Raw genomic sequence first — 21,325 nt, 5'->3', positions numbered from 1 at the left:
TACTTACAGGATGGATACTTACAGGATGGATACTTGCAGGATGGATAATGACAGGATGGATACTGACAGGATGGACACTAACAGGATGGATACTTACTGGATGGATACTGACAGGATGGATACAAACAGGATGGATACTTGCAGGATGCATACTGGCAGGATGGATACTGGCAGGATGGATACTGGCAGGATGGATACTGGCAGGATGGATAATGACAGGATGGATACTGACAGGATGGATACTGACAGGATGGACACTAACAGGATGGATACTTACAGGATGGATACTGACAGGATGGATACTGGCAGGATGGATACAGGCAGGATGGATACTGGCAGGATGGATACTGGCAGGATGGATAATGACAGGATGGATACTGGCAGGATGGATAATGACAGGATGGATACTGACAGGATGGATACTTACAGGATGGATACTGACAGGATGGATACTGACAGGATGGACACTAACAGGATGGATACTGGCAGGATGGATACTGACAGGATGGATACTGACAGGATGGACACTTACAGGATGGATACTGACAGGATGGATACTGACAGGATGGATACACATGGGATGGATACACATGGGATGGATACTGGCAGGATGGATACAGGCAGGATGGATACTGACAGGTTGGATACTGACAGGATGGATAATGACAGGATGGATACTAACAGGATGGATAATGACAAGATGGATACACATGGGATGGATACTAACAGGATGGATACTAACAGGACGGATACTGTCAGGATGGATACTGGCAGGATGGATACTAACAGGACGGATACTGGAAGGATGGATACTAACAGGACGGATACTGGCAGGATGGATACTGGCAGGATGGATACTGACAGGATGGATACTGACAGGATGGATACTGACAGGATGGATACTGGAAGGATGGATACTAACAGGACGGATACTGGCAGGATGGATACTGGCAGGATGGATACTGACAGGATGGATACTGACAGGATGGATACTGGAAGGATGGATACTAACAGGACGGATACTGGCAGGACGGATACTGGCAGGATGGATACTGGCAGGATGGATACTGGAAGGATGGATACTGACAGCATGGATACTAACAGGAAGGATATTGACAGGATGGATACTGACAGGATGGATACTGACAGGATGGATACTGACAGGATGGATACTGGCAGGATGGTTACTGACAGGATGGATACTGACAGGATGGATACTAACAAGATGGATACTGACAGGATGGATACTGACAGGATGGTTACTGATAGGATGGATACTGACAGGATGGATACTAACAAGATGGATACTGACAGGATGGATACTAACAGGATGGATACTAACAAGATGGATACTGACAGGATGGATACTAACAGGATGGATACTGACAGGATGGATACTGACAGGATGGATACTAACAGGATGGTTACTGACAGGATGGACACGAACAGGATGGAGACTGACAGGATGGTTACTGACAGGATGGATACTGACAGGATGGATACTGACAGGATGGTTACTGACAGGATGGATACTGACAGGATGGATACTGACAGGATGGATACTAACAGGATGGATACTTACAGGATGGTTACTGACAGGATGGATACTAACAGGATGGATACTAACAGGATGGATACTGGCAGGATGGATACTAACAGGATGGATACTGGCAGGATGGATACTAACAGGAAGGATACTGACAGGATGGATACTGACAGGATGGATACTAACAGGATGGATACTGACAGGATGGATACTGACAGGATGGATACTAACAGGATGGATACTAACAGGATGGATACTAACAGGAAGGATACTGACAGGATGGATACTAACAGGAAGGATACTGACAGGAAGGATACTGACAGGATGGATACTAACAGGATGGATACTAACAGGAAGGATACTGACAGGATGGATACTGACAGGATGGTTACTGACAGGATGGTTACTGACAGGATGGATACTGACAGGATGGATACTGACAGGATGGTTACTGACAGGATGGTTACTGACAGGATGGACACGAACAGGATGGAGACTGACAGGATGGATACTGACAGGATGGATACTGACAGGATGGTTACTGACAGGATGGATACTAACAGGATGGTTACTGACAGGATGGATACTAACAGGAAGGATACTGACAGGGTGGATACTGACAGGATGGATACTAACAGGATGGATACTGGCAGGATGGACACTAACAGGATGGATACTGACAGGATGGATACTGACAGGATGGATACTGACAGGATGGATACTGACAGGATGGATACTGACAGGATGGATACTAACAGGATGGATACTAACAGGATGGATACTAACAGGGGGTGGAGTTGTTGGGTTACGGGTATGGGGTGGATACGTGGGTTTGAGTAGGGTGATCGTTGCTCGGCACAACATCGAGGGCCGAAGGGCCTGTTCTGTGCTGTACTGTTCTATTAGGATGGATACTGGCAGGATGGATACCAACAGGATGGATAATGACAGGATGATTCCTGACATGATGGATACTAACAGGACGGATACTGGCCGGATGGATACTAACAGGATGGATACTGACAGGAGGGATACTGACAGGATGGATACTAACAGGATGGATACTGACAGGAGGGATACTGACAGGAGGGATACTGGCAGGATGGATACTGACAGGAGGGATACTGACAGGATGGATACTAACAGGATGGATACTGACAGGAGGGATACTGACAGGATGGATACTGGCAGGATGGATACTGACAGGAGGGATACTGACAGGATGGATACTGGCAGGATGGATACTGACAGGATGGATACTGACAGGATGGATACTGACAGGATGGACACGAACAGGATGGATACTGACAGGATGGATACTTACAGGATGGATACTGACAGGATGGATACTGACAGGATGGATACTGACAGGATGGATACTGGCAGGATGGATACTGACAGGATGGATACTAACAGGATGGATACTAACAGGATGGATACTGACAGGATGGATACTAACAGGATGGATACTGACAGGATGGATACTAACAGGATGGATACTGACAGGATGGATACTGACAGGATGGATACTGACAGGATGGATACTGACAGGATGGATACTTACAGGATGGATACTGACAGGATGGATACTGACAGGATGGATACTGACAGGATGGATACTGACAGGATGGATACTTACAGGATGGATACTTACAGAATGGATACAAACAGGATGGATACTTGCAGGATGGATACTTGCAGGATGCATACTGGCAGGATGGATAATGACAGGATGGATACTAACAGGATGGATACTTGCAGGATGGATACTTGCAGGATGGATACTGACAGGATGGATACTAACAGGATGGATACTTACTGGATGGATACTGACAGGATGGATACTAACAGGATGGATACTTACTGGATGGATACTGACAGGATGGATACTGACAGGATGGATACTGACAGGATGGATACACATGGGATGGATACACATGGGATGGATACTGACAGGATGGATACTGACAGGTTGGATACTGACAGGATGGATAATGACAGGTTGGATACTGACAGGATGGATAATGACAGGATGGATACTAACAGGAAGGATACTATCAAGATGGATACTGACAGGATGGATACTGACAGGTTGGATACTGACAGGATCGATAATGACAGGATGGATACTAACAGGAAGGATACTATCAAGATGGATACTGGCAGGATGGATACTGTCAGGATGAATACTGACAGGATGGATAATGACAAGATGGACACTAACTGGATGGAGACTGACAGGATGGATACACATGGGATGGATACTGGAAGGATGGATACTGACAGCATGGATACTAACAGGAAGGATATTGACATGATGGACACTAACAGGACGGATACTGGCAGGATGGATACTGACAGGATGGTTACTGACAGGATGGATACTAACAGGACGGATACTGACAGGATGGATACTAACAGGACGGATACTAACAAGATGGATACTAACAGGACGGATACTGGCAGGATGGATACTAACAGGACGGATACTGGCAGGATGGATACTGGCAGGATGGATACTGACAGGATGGATACTGACAGGATGGATACTGGCAGGATGGTTACTGACAGGATGGATACTGACAGGATGGATACTAACAGGACGGATACTGGCAGGATGGATACTGACAGGATGGATACTAACAGGACGGATACTGGCAGGATGGATACTGGCAGGATGGATACTGACAGGATGGATACAAACTGGATGGATACTGACAGGATGGATACTGACAGGATGGATACTGGCAGGATGGATACTGACAGGATGGATACAAACTGGATGGATACTGACAGGATGGATACTGACAGGATGGATACTGGCAGGATGGATACTGACAGGATGGATACAAACTGGATGGATACTAACAGGATGGATACTGACAGGATGGTTACTAACAGGATGGATACTGACAGGATGGATACTGACAGGATGGACAGTAACAGGATGGATACTGACAGGATGGATACTGACAGGATGGATACTGACAGGATGGATACTAACAGGATGGATACTAACAGGATGGATACTGACAGGATGGATACTGACAGGATGGATACTAACAGGATGGATACTAACAGGATGGATACTGACAGGATGGATACTAACAGGATGGATACTGACAGGATGGATAATAACAGGATGGATACTGACAGGATGGATAATAACAGGATGGATACTGACAGGATGGATACTGACAGGATGGATACTGACAGGATGGATACAAACAGGATGGATAATGACAGGATGGATAATAACAGGATGGATAATAACAGGATGGATACTGACAGGATGGATAATAACAGGATGGATACTAACAGGATGGATACTGACAGGATGGATAATAACAGGATGGATACTGGCAGGATGGCCACTAACAGGATGGATACTAACAGGATGGATACTAACAGGATGGATACTGACAGGATGGATAATAACAAGATGGATACTAACAGGATGGATACTGACAGGATGGATACTAACAGGATGGATACTGACAGGATGGATACTGACAGGATGGATAATAACAAGATGGATACTGACAGGATGGATACTAACAGGATGGATACTGACAGGATGGATACTAACAGGATGGATACTGACAGGATGGATACTGGCAGGATGGATACTAACAGGATGGATACTGGCAGGATGGATACTGACAGGATGGATACTGACAGGATGGATACTAACAGGAAGGATATTGACAGGATGGTTACTGACAGGATGGATACTAACAGGAAGGATATTGACAGGATGGTTACTGACAGGATGGATACTGACAGGATGGTTACTGACAGGATGGATACTGGCAGGATGGATACTGACAGGATGGATACTGACAGGATGGTTACTGACAGGATGGATACTGACAGGATGGTTACTGACAGGATGGATACTGGCAGGATGGATACTAACAGGATGGTTACTGACAGGATGGATACTGACAGGATGGATACTAACAGGACGGAGACTGGCAGGATGGATACTGACAGGATGGATACTAACAGGACGGATACTGGCAGGATGGATACTGACAGGATGGATACTAACAGGACGGATACTGGCAGGATGGATACTGGCAGGATGGATACTGACAGGATGGATACAAACTGGATGGATACTGACAGGATGGATACTGACAGGATGGATACTGGCAGGATGGATACTGACAGGATGGATACAAACTGGATGGATACTGACAGGATGGATACTGACAGGATGGATACTGGCAGGATGGATACTGACAGGATGGATACAAACTGGATGGATACTAACAGGATGGATACTGACAGGATGGTTACTAACAGGATGGATACTGACAGGATGGATACTGGCAGGATGGATACTGGCAGGATGGATACTAACAGGATGGATACTAACAGGATGGATACTGGCAGGATGGATACTAACAGGATGGATACTAACAGGATGGATACTGACAGGATGGATACTGACAGGATGGATACTGACAGGATGAATACTGACAGGATGGATACTGACAGGATGGATACTAACAGGATGGATACTGACAGGATGGATAATAACAAGATGGATACTAACAGGATGGATAATAACAGGATGGATACTGACAGGATGGATAATAACAGGATGGATACTGACAGGATGGATAATAACAAGATGGATACTGACAGGATGGATACTGACAGGATGGATACTGACAGGATGGATAATAACAGGATGGATACTGACAGGATGGATACTGACAGGATGGATACTGACAGGATGGATACTGACAGGATGGATAATAACAGGATGGATACTGACAGGATGGATAATAACAGGATGGATACTGACAGGATGGATAATAACAAGATGGATACTGACAGGATGGATACTGACAGGATGGATACTGACAGGATGGATACTGACAGGATGGATACTGACAGGATGGATAATAACAAGATGGATACTGACAGGATGGATACTGACAGGATGGATAATAACAAGATGGATACTGACAGGATGGATACTGACAGGATGGATACTGACAGGATGGATAATAACAAGATGGATACTGACAGGATGGATACTGACAGGATGGATACTGACAGGATGGATACTAACAGGATGGATAATAACAAGATGGATACTGACAGGATGGATACTGACAGGATGGATACTGACAGGATGGATACTGACAGGATGGATACTAACAGGATGGATAATAACAAGATGGATACTGACAGGATGGATACTGACAGGATGGATACTGACAGGATGGATAATAACAAGATGGATACTGACAGGATGGATACTGACAGGATGGATACTGACAGGATGGATACTGACAGGATGGATACTGACAGGATGGATAATAACAAGATGGATACTGACAGGATGGATACTGACAGGATGGATAATAACAAGATGGATACTGACAGGATGGATACTGACAGGATGGATACTGACAGGATGGATACTAACAGGATGGATAATAACAAGATGGATACTGACAGGATGGATAATAACAAGATGGATACTGACAGGATGGATGCTGACAGGATGGATACTGACAGGATGGATACTGACAGGATGGATACTGACAGGATGGATAATAACAAGATGGATACTGACAGGATGGATACTGACAGGATGGATACTGACAGGATGGATACTAACAGGATGGATACTGACAGGATGGATACTAACAGGATGGATACTGACAGGATGGATACTGACAGGATGGATAATAACAAGATGGATACTAACAGGATGGATACTGACAGGATGGATACTGACAGGATGGATAATAACAAGATGGATACTAACAGGATGGATACTGACAGGATGGATAATAACAAGATGGATACTGACAGGATGGATACTGACAGGATGGATACTAACAGGATGGATACTGACAGGATGGATACTAACAGGATGGATACTAACAGGATGGATACTGACAGGATGGATACTGACAGGATGGATACTAACAGGATGGATACTGACAGGATGGATACTGACAGGATGGATACTGACAGGATGGATACTGACAGGATGGATACTGACAGGATGGATACTAACAGGATGGATACTGACAGGATGGATACTAACAGGATGGATACTGACAGGATGGATACTAACAGGATGGATACTAACAGGATGGATACTGACAGGATGGATACTGACAGGATGGATACTAACAGGATGGATACTGACAGGATGGATACTAACAGGATGGATACTGACAGGATGGATACTAACAGGATGGATACTAACAGGATGGATACTGACAGGATGGATACTAACAGGATGGTTACTGACAGGATGGATACTGACAGGATGGATACTGGCAGGATAGATACTGACAGGATGGATACTGACAGGATGTATACTGACAGGATAGATACTAACAGGATGGATACTGACAGGATGGATACTGACAGGATGGATACTGACAGGATGTATACTGACAGGATAGATACTGACAGGATGGATACTGACAGGATGTATACTGACAGGATAGATACTGACAGGATGGATACTGACAGGATGGATACTGACAGGATGGATACTGACAGGATGGATACTGACAGGATGGATACTGACAGGATGGATACAAACTGGATGGATACTGACAGGATGGATACTGACAGGATGGATACTGACAGGATGGATACTGACAGGATGGATACTGGCAGAATGGATACTGACAGGATGGATATTGACAGGATGTATACTGACAGGATAGATACTAACAGGATGGATACTGGCAGAATGGATACTGACAGGATAGATACTGACAGGATGGATACTTACAGGATGGATACTGACAGGATGGGTACTGGCAGAATGGATACTGACAGGATAGATACTGACAGGATGGATACTAACAGGATGGATACAAACTGGATGGATACTAACAGGATGGATACTGACAGGATGGATACTAACAGGATGGATACTAACAGGATGGATACTGACAGGATGGATACTAACAGGATGGATACTGACAGGATGGTTACTGACAGGATGGATACTGACAGGATGGATACTGACAGGATGGATACTGACAGGATGGATACTGACAGGATGGATACTGACAGGATGGATACTGACAGGATGGATACTGACAGGATGGATACTGACAGGATGGATACTGACAGGATGGATACTGGCAGGATGGATACTGACAGGATGGATACTGACAGGATGGTTACTGACAGGATGGATACTGGCAGGATGGATACTGACAGGATGGTTACTGACAGGATGGATACTGACAGGATGTATACTGACAGGATGGATACTGACAGGATGGATACTGACAGGATGGATACTGACAGGATGGATACTGGCAGGATGGATACTGACAGGATGGATACTGACAGGATGGTTACTGACAGGATGGATACTGGCAGGATGGATACTGACAGGATGGTTACTGACAGGATGGATACTGACAGGATGTATACTGACAGGATAGATACTAACAGGATGGATACTGGCAGAATGGATACTGACAGGATAGATACTGACAGGATGGATACTTACAGGATGGATACTGACAGGATGGGTACTGGCAGAATGGATACTGACAGGATAGATACTGACAGGATGGATACTGGCAGGATGGATACTTACAGGATGGATACAAACAGGATGGATACTTGCAGGATGCATACTGGCACGATGGATAATGACAGGATGGTTACTGACAGGATGGATACTGACCGGATGGATACTGACAGGATGGATACAAACTGGATGGATACTGACAGGATGGATACTGGCAGGATGGATACTAACAGGATGGATACTGACAGGATGGATACTGACAGGATGGATACTGGCAGGATGGATACTGGCAGGATGGATACTAACAGGATGGATACTAACAGGAAGGATACTGACAGGGTGGATACTGGCAGGATGGATACTAACAGGATGGATACTGACAGGATGGATACTGACAGGATGGATACTGGCAGGATGGATACTGGCAGGATGGTTACTGACAGGATGGACACGAGCAGGACGGATACTTACAGGATGGATACTGACAGGATGGACACAAACAGGATGGAGACTGACAGGATGGATACTGGCAGGATGGTTACTGACAGGATGGATAGTAACAGGATGGATACTAACAGGATGGATACTAACAGGATGGATACTAACAGGATGGATACTGGCAGGATGGATACTAACAGGATGGATACTGACAGGATGGATACTAACAGGATGGATACTAACAGGATGGATACTAACAGGATGGATACTGGCAGGATGGATACTGGCAGGATGGATACTGACAGGATGGATACTAACAGGATGGATACTGGCAGGATGGATACTGGCAGGATGGATACTGACAGGATGGATACTAACAGGATGGATACTAACAGGATGGATACTAACAGGATGGATACTAACAGGATGGATACTAACAGGATGGACACTAACAGGATGGATACTAACAGGATGGATACTAACAGGATGGACACTAACAGGATGGATACTAACAGGATGGATACTAACAGGGGGTGGAGTTGTTGGGTTACGGGTATGGGGTGGATACGTGGGTTTGAGTAGGGTGATCGTTGCTCGGCACAACATCGAGGGCCGAAGGGCCTGTTCTGTGCTGTACTGTTCTATTAGGATGGATACTGGCAGGATGGATACCAACAGGATGGATAATGACAGGATGATTACTGACAGGATGGATACTAACAGGACGGATACTGACAGGATGGATACTGACAGGAGGGATACTGACAGGATGGATACTGGCAGGATGGATACTGACAGGATGGATACTGGCAGGATGGATACTAACAGGATGGATACTGACAGGAGGGATACTGACAGGATGGATACTGACAGGATGGATACTGGCAGGATGGATACTAACAGGATGGATACTGACAGGAGGGATACTGACAGGAGGGATACTGACAGGATGGATACTGGCAGGATGGATACTGACAGGATGGATACTGGCAGGATGGATACTGGCAGGATGGATACTGACAGGATGGATACTGGCAGGATGGATACTGACAGGATGGATACTGGCAGGATGGATACTGACAGGATGGATACTGACAGGATGGATACTGGCAGGATGGATACTGACAGGATGGATACTGACAGGATGGATACTTACAGGATGGATACAAACAGGATGGATACTTACAGGATGGATACTGACAGGATGGATACTGACAGGACGGGGACTGACAGGATGGATACTGACAGGATGGATACTGGCAGGATGGATACTGACAGGACGGGGACTGACAGGATGGATACTGGCAGGATGGATACTTGCAGGATGGATACTGACAGGATGGATACTGACAGGATTGATATTGACAGGATGGATACTGACAGGATAGATACTGGCAGGATGGATACTTACAGGATGGATACTGGCAGGATGGATACTGACAGGATGGATACTGACAGGATGGATACTGACAGGATGGATACTAACAGGATGGATACTGGCAGGATGGATACTAACAGGATGGATACTTACAGGATGGATACTAACAGGATGGATACTGACAGGATAGATACTGGCAGGATGGATACTTACAGGATGGATACTGGCAGGATGGATACTGACAGGATGGATACTGACAGGATGGATACTAACAGGATGGATACTGGCAGGATGGATACTAACAGGATGGATACTGGCAGGATGGATACTAACAGGATGGATACTTACAGGATGGATACTAACAGGATGGATACTGACAGGATAGATACTGGCAGGATGGATACTTACAGGATGGATACTGGCAGGATGGATACTGACAGGATGGATACTGACAGGATGGATACTAACAGGATGGATACTTACTGGATGGATACTGACAGGATGGATACTGACAGGATGGATACTGACAGGATGGATACACATGGGATGGATACACATGGGATGGATACTGGCAGGATGGATACAGGCAGGATGGATACTGACAGGATGGATACTGACAGGACGGGGACTCACAGAATGGATACTGACAGGATGGATACTGACAGGATGGATACTGACAGGATGGATTCTTACAGGATGGATACTGACAGGATGGATACTGACAGGATGGATACTGACAGGATGGATACTTACAGGATGGATACTGACAGGATGGATACTGACAGGATGGATACACATGGGATGGATACACATGGGATGGATACTGGCAGGATGGATACAGGCAGGATGGATACTGACAGGATGGATACTGACAGGACGGGGACTCACAGAATGGATACTGACAGGATGGATACTGACAGGATGGATACTGACAGGATGGATACTGACAGGATGGATACTGGCAGGATGGATACTTACAGGATGGATACTGGCAGGATGGTTACTGACAGGATGGATACTGGCAGGATGGATACTGACAGGATGGATACTGACAGGATGGATACTGACAGGACGGGGACTGACAGGATGGATACTGGCAGGATGGATACTGACACGATGGATACTAACAGGATGGATACTAACAGGATGGATGCTGACAGGATGGACACTAACAGGATGGACACTAACAGGATGGACACTAACAGGATGGATACTAACAGGATGGACACTAACAGGATGGATACTGACAGGATGGATACTGACAGGATGGATACTGGCAGGATGGATACTAACAGGATGGATACTTACTGGATGGATACTGACAGGATGGACACTAACAGGATGGATACTGACAGGATGGATACTAACAGGATGGATACTTACTGGATGGATACTGACAGGATGGATACTTACAGGATGGATACTAACAGGATGGATACTTGCAGGATGGATAATGACAGGATGGATACTGACAGGATGGATAATGACAGGATGGATACTAACAGGATGGATACTTACTGGATGGATACTGACAGGATGGATACTGACAGGATGGATACACATGGGATGGATACACATGGGATGGATACTGGCAGGATGGATACAGGCAGGATGGATACTGACAGGATGGATACTGACAGGACGGGGACTCACAGAATGGATACTGACAGGATGGATACTGACAGGATTGATACTGACAGGATGGATACTGACAGGATAGATACTGGCAGGATGGATACTTACAGGATGGATACTGGCAGGATGGATACTGACAGGATGGATACTGGCAGGATGGTTACTGACAGAATGGATACTGACAGGATGGATACTGACAGAATGGATACTGACAGGATGGATACTGACAGGATGGATACTGGCAGGATGGATACTTACAGGATGGATACTGGCAGGATGGATACTGACAGGATGGATACTGGCAGGATGGATACTGACAGGACGGGGACTGACAGGATGGATACTGGCAGGATGGATACTGGCAGGATGGATGCTGACAGGATGGATACTGGCAGGATGGATACTTACAGGATGGATACTGGCAGGATGGATACTGACAGGATGGATACTGGCAGGATGGATACTGACAGGATGGATACTGGCAGGATGGATATTAACAGAATGGATACTGGCAGGATGGATACTGGCAGGATGGATACTGGCAGGATGGATACTGGCAGGATGGATACTGGCAGGATGGATACTAACAGGATGGATACTGGCAGGGTGGATACTGACAGGATGGAGACTGGCAGGATGGATACTTACAGGCTGGATACTGGCAGGATAGATACTGGCAGGATGGATACTGGCAGGACGGATACTGGCAGGATGGATACTAACAGGATGGATACTGGCAGGATGGATACTGACAGGATGGATACTGTCAGGATGGAGACTAATAGGATGTTTCCCCTCATGGAAGAGTAGAACTCGGGGGGGAGGGCATTGCTTCAAGGAGAAGGGGTCGCCATCTGAAAGAGAGATGAGGAGGAACCTCCCTCAGAGTATCCGGAATCTTTGGAATTCTTTACCTCAAGGAGCGGTGCCATTGCATATATTCAAGGCTGAGATAAGCAGATTTTTAAACTCTCAGCGAGTCCAAGAGTTATGGGGAATGGAGGAAAATGGAGTTTGAGGCCAAGATCAGGCCAGAGGGTCCATGGCCTACCCCTGCCCCTATCCCTTCTACTCCAAAACTGCTTCACTCACTCTGCCCACTTCAAATATTGTTGGAATCGTGTGCCTGAATGACGAACCTGGCCGCTCCTTCCATGTTAGTGAATATCTGTATTTTACCATGAATACATTGCTGGTGAGTGTAACATCTTCCAAAACCCATCCCCACCCAGTTTAACCCTCCTGCATAATACAGGATTTCATAGAATTTACAGTGCAGAAGGAGGCCATTCAGCCCTTCGGGTCTGCACCGGCCCTTGGAAAGAGCACCCTACTTAAGCTGCACTCCTCCACCCTATCCCCTTTATCCCCATAACCCAACCTAACATTTTTGGACACTGAGCGCAATTTTAGCATGGCCAATCCACCTAACCTGCACATCTTTGGACTGTGGGAGGAAACCCACACACACACAGGGAGAACGTGCAGACTCCAACAGGATGGATAATGACAGGATGATTACTGACAGGATGGATACTAACAGGACGGATACTGGCCGGATGGATACTAACAGGATGGATACTGACAGGAGGGATACTGACAGGAGGGATACTGACAGGATGGATACTGGCAGGATGGATACTGACAGGATGGATACTGGCAGGATGGATACTGGCAGGATGGATACTGACAGGATGGATACTGGCAGGATGGATACTGACAGGATGGATACTGGCAGGATGGATACTGACAGGATGGATACTGACAGGATGGATACTGGCAGGATGGATACTGACAGGATGGATACTGACAGGATGGATACTTACAGGATGGATACAAACAGGATGGATACTTACAGGATGGATACTGACAGGATGGATACTGGCAGGATGGATACTGACAGGACGGGGACTGACAGGATGGATACTGACAGGATGGATACTGGCAGGATGGATACTGACAGGACGGGGACTGACAGGATGGATACTGGCAGGATGGATACTTGCAGGATGGATACTGACAGGATGGATACTGACAGGATTGATATTGACAGGATGGATACTGACAGGATAGATACTGGCAGGATGGATACTTACAGGATGGATACTGGCAGGATGGATACTGACAGGATGGATACTGACAGGATGGATACTAACAGGATGGATACTTACTGGATGGATACTGACAGGATGGATACTAACAGGATGGATACTGACAGGATAGATACTGGCAGGATGGATACTTACAGGATGGATACTGGCAGGATGGATACTGACAGGATGGATACTAACAGGATGGATACTAACAGGATGGATACTGGCAGGATGGATACTGACAGGATGGATACTGACAGGATGGATACTGACAGGATGGATACTAACAGGATGGATACTAACAGGATGGATACTGGCAGGATGGATACTGACAGGATGGATACACATGGGATGGATACACATGGGATGGATACTGGCAGGATGGATACAGGCAGGATGGATACTGACAGGATGGATACTGACAGGACGGGGACTCACAGAATGGATACTGACAGGATGGATACTGACAGGATGGATACTGACAGGATGGATACTGACAGGATGGATACACATGGGATGGATACACATGGGATGGATACTGGCAGGATGCATACAGGCAGGATGGATACTGACAGGATGGATACTGACAGGACGGGGACTCACAGAATGGATACTGACAGGATGGATACTGACAGGATGGATACTGACAGGATGGATACTGACAGGATGGATACTGACAGGATGGATACTGACAGGATGGATTCTTACAGGATGGATACTGACAGGATGGATACTGACAGGATGGATACTGACAGGATGGATACTTACAGGATGGATACTGACAGGATGGATACTGACAGGATGGATACACATGGGATGGATACACATGGGATGGATACTGGCAGGATGGATACAGGCAGGATGGATACTGACAGGATGGATACTGACAGGACGGGGACTCACAGAATGGATACTGACAGGATGGATACTGACAGGATGGATACTGACAGGATGGATACTGACAGGATGGATACTGGCAGGATGGATACTTACAGGATGGATACTGGCAGGATGGTTACTGACAGGATGGATACTGGCAGGATGGATACTGACAGGATGGATACTGACAGGATGGATACTGACAGGACGGGGACTGACAGGATGGATACTGGCAGGATGGATACTGGCAGGATGGATACTGACACGATGGATACTAACAGGATGGATACTAACAGGATGGATGCTGACAGGATGGACACTAACAGGATGGATACTAACAGGATGGATACTGGCAGGATGGACACTAACAGGATGGACACTAACAGGATGGACACTAACAGGATGGATACTGGCAGGATGGATACTAACAGGATGGATACTGACAGGATGGACACTAACAGGATGGATACTGACAGGATGAACACTAACAGGATGGATACTGGCAGGATGGATACAAACTGGATGGATACTAACAGGATGGTTACTGACAGGATGGATACTGGCAGGATGGATACTAACAGGATGGATACTAACAGGATGGACACTAACAGGATGGATACTAACAGGATGGATACTGACAGGATGGATACTAACAGGATGGATACTAACAGGATGGACACTAACAGGATGGATACTAACAGGATGGATACTGACAGGATGGATACTAACAGGATGGATACTAACAGGATGGATACTAACAGGATGGACACTAACAGGATGGATACTAACAGGATGGATACTGGCAGGATGGCCACTAACAGGATGGATACTGACAGGATGGATACTGACAGGATGGATACCGGCAGGATGGATACTAACAGGAAGGATACTAACAGGATGGATACTGACAGGATGGATACTAACAGGATGGATACTAACAGGATGGATACTGACAGGATGGATACTAACAGGATGGACACTAACAGGGGGTGGAGTTGTTGGATTACGGGTATGGGGTGGATACGTGGGTTTGAGTAGGGTGATCGTTGCTCGGCACAACATCGAGGGCCGAAGGGCCTGTTCTGTGCTGTACTGTTCTATTAGGATGGATACTGGCAGGATGGATACCAACAGGATGGATAATGACAGGATGATTACTGACAGGATGGATACTAACAGGACGGATACTGGCCGGATGGATACTAACTGGATGGATACTGACAGGAGGGATACTGACAGGAGGGATACTGACAGGATGGATACTGACAGGATGGATACTGACAGGATGGATACTGGCAGGATGGATACTGACAGGATGGATACTAACAGGATGGATACTGACAGGATGGACACTAACAGGATGGATACTGACAGGATGGATACTGACAGGATGGATACTGACAGGATGGATACTTACAGGATGGATACTGACAGGATGGATACTTACAGGATGGATACTGACAGGATGGATACTGACAGGATGGATACTGACAGGATGGATACTTACAGGATGGATACAAACAGGATGGATACTTACAGGATGGATACTGACAGGATGGATACTGACAGGATGGATACTGACAGGATGGATACTGACAGGATGGATACTGGCAGGATGGATACTAACAGGATGGATACTGACAGGATGGACACTAACAGGATGGATACTGACAGGATGAACACTAACAGGATGGATACTGGCAGGATGGATACAAACTGGATGGATACTAACAGGATGGTTACTGACAGGATGGATACTGGCAGGATGGATACTAACAGGATGGACACTAACAGGATGGATACTAACAGGATGGATACTGACAGGATGGATACTAACAGGATGGATACTAACAGGATGGACACTAACAGGATGGATACTAACAGGATGGATACTGACAGGATGGATACTAACAGGATGGATACTAACAGGATGGATACTAACAGGATGGACACTAACAGGATGGATACTAACAGGATGGATACTGGCAGGATGGCCACTAACAGGATGGATACTGACAGGATGGATACTAACAGGATGGATACTGACAGGATGGATACCGGCAGGATGGATACTAACAGGAAGGATACTAACAGGATGGATACTGACAGGATGGATACTAACAGGATGGATACTAACAGGATGGATACTGACAGGATGGATACTAACAGGATGGACACTAACAGGGGGTGGAGTTGTTGGATTACGGGTATGGGGTGGATACGTGGGTTTGAGTAGGGTGATCGTTGCTCGGCACAACATCGAGGGCCGAAGGGCCTGTTCTGTGCTGTACTGTTCTATTAGGATGGATACTGGCAGGATGGATACCAACAGGATGGATAATGACAGGATGATTACTGACAGGATGGATACTAACAGGACGGATACTGGCCGGATGGATACTAACTGGATGGATACTGACAGGAGGGATACTGACAGGAGGGATACTGACAGGATGGATACTGACAGGATGGATACTGACAGGATGGATACTGGCAGGATGGATACTGACAGGATGGATACTAACAGGATGGATACTGACAGGATGGACACTAACAGGATGGATACTGACAGGATGGATACTGACAGGATGGATACTGACAGGATGGATACTTACAGGATGGATACTGACAGGATGGATACTTACAGGATGGATACTGACAGGATGGATACTGACAGGATGGATACTGACAGGATGGATACTTACAGGATGGATACAAACAGGATGGATACTTACAGGATGGATACTGACAGGATGGATACTGACAGGATGGATACTGACAGGATGGATACTGACAGGATGGATACTGACAGGATGGATACTTACAGGATGGATACAAACAGGATGGATACTTGCAGGATGGATAATGACAGGATGGATACTTACTGGATGGATACTGACAGGATGGATAATGACAGGATGGATACTTACTGGATGGATACTAACAGGATGGATACTTGCAGGATGGATACTTACTGGATGGATACTGACAGGATGGATACTGACAGGATGGATACTTACAGGATGGATACTAACAGGATGGATACTTGCAGGATGGATACTTACTGGATGGATACTGACAGGATGGATACTTGCAGGATGGATAATGACAGGATGGATACTGACAGGATGGATACTAACAGGATGGATACTAACAGGATGGATACTTACTGGATGGATACTGACAGGATGGATACTAACAGGATGGATACTTACTGGATGGATACTAACAGGATGGATACTAACAGGATGGATAATGACAGGATGGATACTGACAGGATGGATAATGACAGGATGGATACTAACAGGATGGATACTTACTGGATGGATACTGACAGGATGGATACTGACAGGATGGATACACATGGGATGGATACACATGGGATGGATACTGGCAGGATGGATACAGGCAGGATGGATACTGGCAGGATGGATACTGACAGGATGGATACTGACAGGATTGATACTGACAGGATGGATACTGACAGGATAGATACTGGCAGGATGGATACTTACAGGATGGATACTGGCAGGATGGATACTGACAGGATGGATACTGGCAGGATGGTTACTGACAGAATGGATACTGACAGGATGGATACTGACAGGATGGATACTGACAGGACGGGGACTGACAGAATGGATACTGACAGGATGGATACTGACAGGATGGATACTGGCAGGATGGATACTTACAGGATGGATACTGGCAGGATGGATACTGACAGGATGGATACTGGCAGGATGGATACTGACAGGACGGGGACTGACAGGATGGATACTGGCAGGATGGATACTGGCAGGATGGATGCTGACAGGATGGATACTGGCAGGATGGATACTTACAGGATGGATACTGGCAGGATGGATACTGACAGGATGGATACTGGCAGGATGGATACTGACAGGATGGATACTGGCAGGATGGATATTAACAGAATGGATACTGGCAGATGGATACTGGCAGGATGGATACTGGCAGGATGGATACTAACAGGATGGATACTGGCAGGGTGGATACTGACAGGATGGAGACTGGCAGGATGGATACTTACAGGCTGGATACTGGCAGGATAGATACTGGCAGGATGGATACTGGCAGGATAGATACTGGCAGGATGGATACTGGCAGGACGGATACTGGCAGGATGGATACTGGCAGGATGGATACTGGCAGGATGGATACTGGCAGGATGGATACTGGCAGGATGGATACTAACAGGATGGAGACTGGCAGGATGGATACTTACAGGCTGGATACTGGCAGGATAGATACTGGCAGGATGGATACTGGCAGGACGGATACTGGCAGGATGGATACTAACAGGATGGATACTGGCAGGATGGATACTGACAGGATGGATACTGTCAGGATGGAGACTAATAGGATGTTTCCCCTCATGGAAGAGTAGAACTCGGGGGGGAGGGCATTGCTTCAAGGAGAAGGGGTCGCCATCTGAAAGAGAGATGAGGAGGAACCTCCCTCAGAGTATCCGGAATCTTTGGAATTCTTTACCTCAAGGAGCGGTGCCATTGCATATATTCAAGGCTGAGATAAGCAGATTTTTAAACTCTCAGCGAGTCCAAGAGTTATGGGGAATGGAGGAAAATGGAGTTTGAGGCCAAGATCAGGCCAGAGGGTCCATGGCCTACCCCTGCCCCTATCCCTTCTACTCCAAAACTGCTTCACTCACTCTGCCCACTTCAAATATTGTTGGAATCGTGTGCCTGAATGACGAACCTGGCCGCTCCTTCCATGTTAGTGAATATCTGTATTTTACCATGAATACATTGCTGGTGAGTGTAACATCTTCCAAAACCCATCCCCACCCAGTTTAACCCTCCTGCATAATACAGGATTTCATAGAATTTACAGTGCAGAAGGAGGCCATTCAGCCCTTCGGGTCTGCACCGGCCCTTGGAAAGAGCACCCTACTTAAGCTGCACTCCTCCACCCTATCCCCTTTATCCCCATAACCCAACCTAACATTTTTGGACACTGAGCGCAATTTTAGCATGGCCAATCCACCTAACCTGCACATCTTTGGACTGTGGGAGGAAACCCACACACACACAGGGAGAACGTGCAGACTCCGCACAGACAGTGACCCAAGCCAGGAATCAAACTTGGGACCCAGGAGCTGTGAAGCAGCCGTGCTAACCACTGTGCTACTGTGCTGTCCTTTTATTGCAACTGTCGGAGATGCGGATTTTAAATTGGTTTATCCAGGAGTGGCATTTTGCACTGGACGAGGTTACACCAGTGCTGACACCAATGTCCTTCAACAAGGCGAGTAGTTAATCGAATGAACACAAGGGACAGTGACAGCAGCACTTGGGAATAAAGTGCTGGGGCTCACTCACATGGGTTAGTTTTAGCACCCATCTGCTGTGCAGTTCCCATGTCCAATTTGAGTGTGGCAGTACTTAGAACACCATATAGAAATCTATACCATAGATAGCAGCCGCAACATCAGCAATAAACGCTTACATGGATATAGTGTCCCTGCATTCTCTTGCACAGATCTCTTTCAATATTATCTCGCAGGGAAAGAAAGTGTGGCATTTTGCCCCGTTACCCCAGCACCCCCCCCCCCCCCCCCTCCCGTTTCTTACCTCGAAGAAGGTGACCCGGCTCATGGCTGCAGGAGTTAGAGAGCGTGCGGTATTGCTGTCCCTGGGCAGCTCCTGTGCTGTCAGCTCGCTCACAACTCAGACACTGGGCAGAGGCAGGAGGCTGCGAGCGGGAGGACCCTGCGACCATCTCCCTGCCTTGGGCTCTGGGGAAACTCTATCCAGGGTGGAGCTAAGAAC

At 46.5% G+C, this 21,325-nt stretch overlaps 1 protein-coding gene across 1 annotated transcript in view; it reads right to left on the bottom strand.

The window, feature by feature from the left end:
• The window catches only part of LOC119964420 (very-long-chain enoyl-CoA reductase-like), a 146,429-nt gene extending 125,104 nt beyond the window's left edge, over positions 1 to 21,325 (bottom strand). The window contains exon 1 of the mRNA XM_038793869.1: positions 21,128 to 21,325. Coding sequence (XP_038649797.1) covers positions 21,128 to 21,151 — 24 coding nt within the window. The 5' untranslated portion in view covers positions 21,152 to 21,325. The remainder of the gene's footprint in view (positions 1 to 21,127) is intronic.

This window comes from Scyliorhinus canicula, chromosome 4 (assembly GCF_902713615.1).
Source record: "Scyliorhinus canicula chromosome 4, sScyCan1.1, whole genome shotgun sequence".
NCBI lineage: Eukaryota > Metazoa > Chordata > Chondrichthyes > Carcharhiniformes > Scyliorhinidae > Scyliorhinus > Scyliorhinus canicula.
The sequence above is the reverse complement of the archived record's forward strand: the minus strand, read 5'-3'. Positions and strand labels throughout refer to the sequence as shown.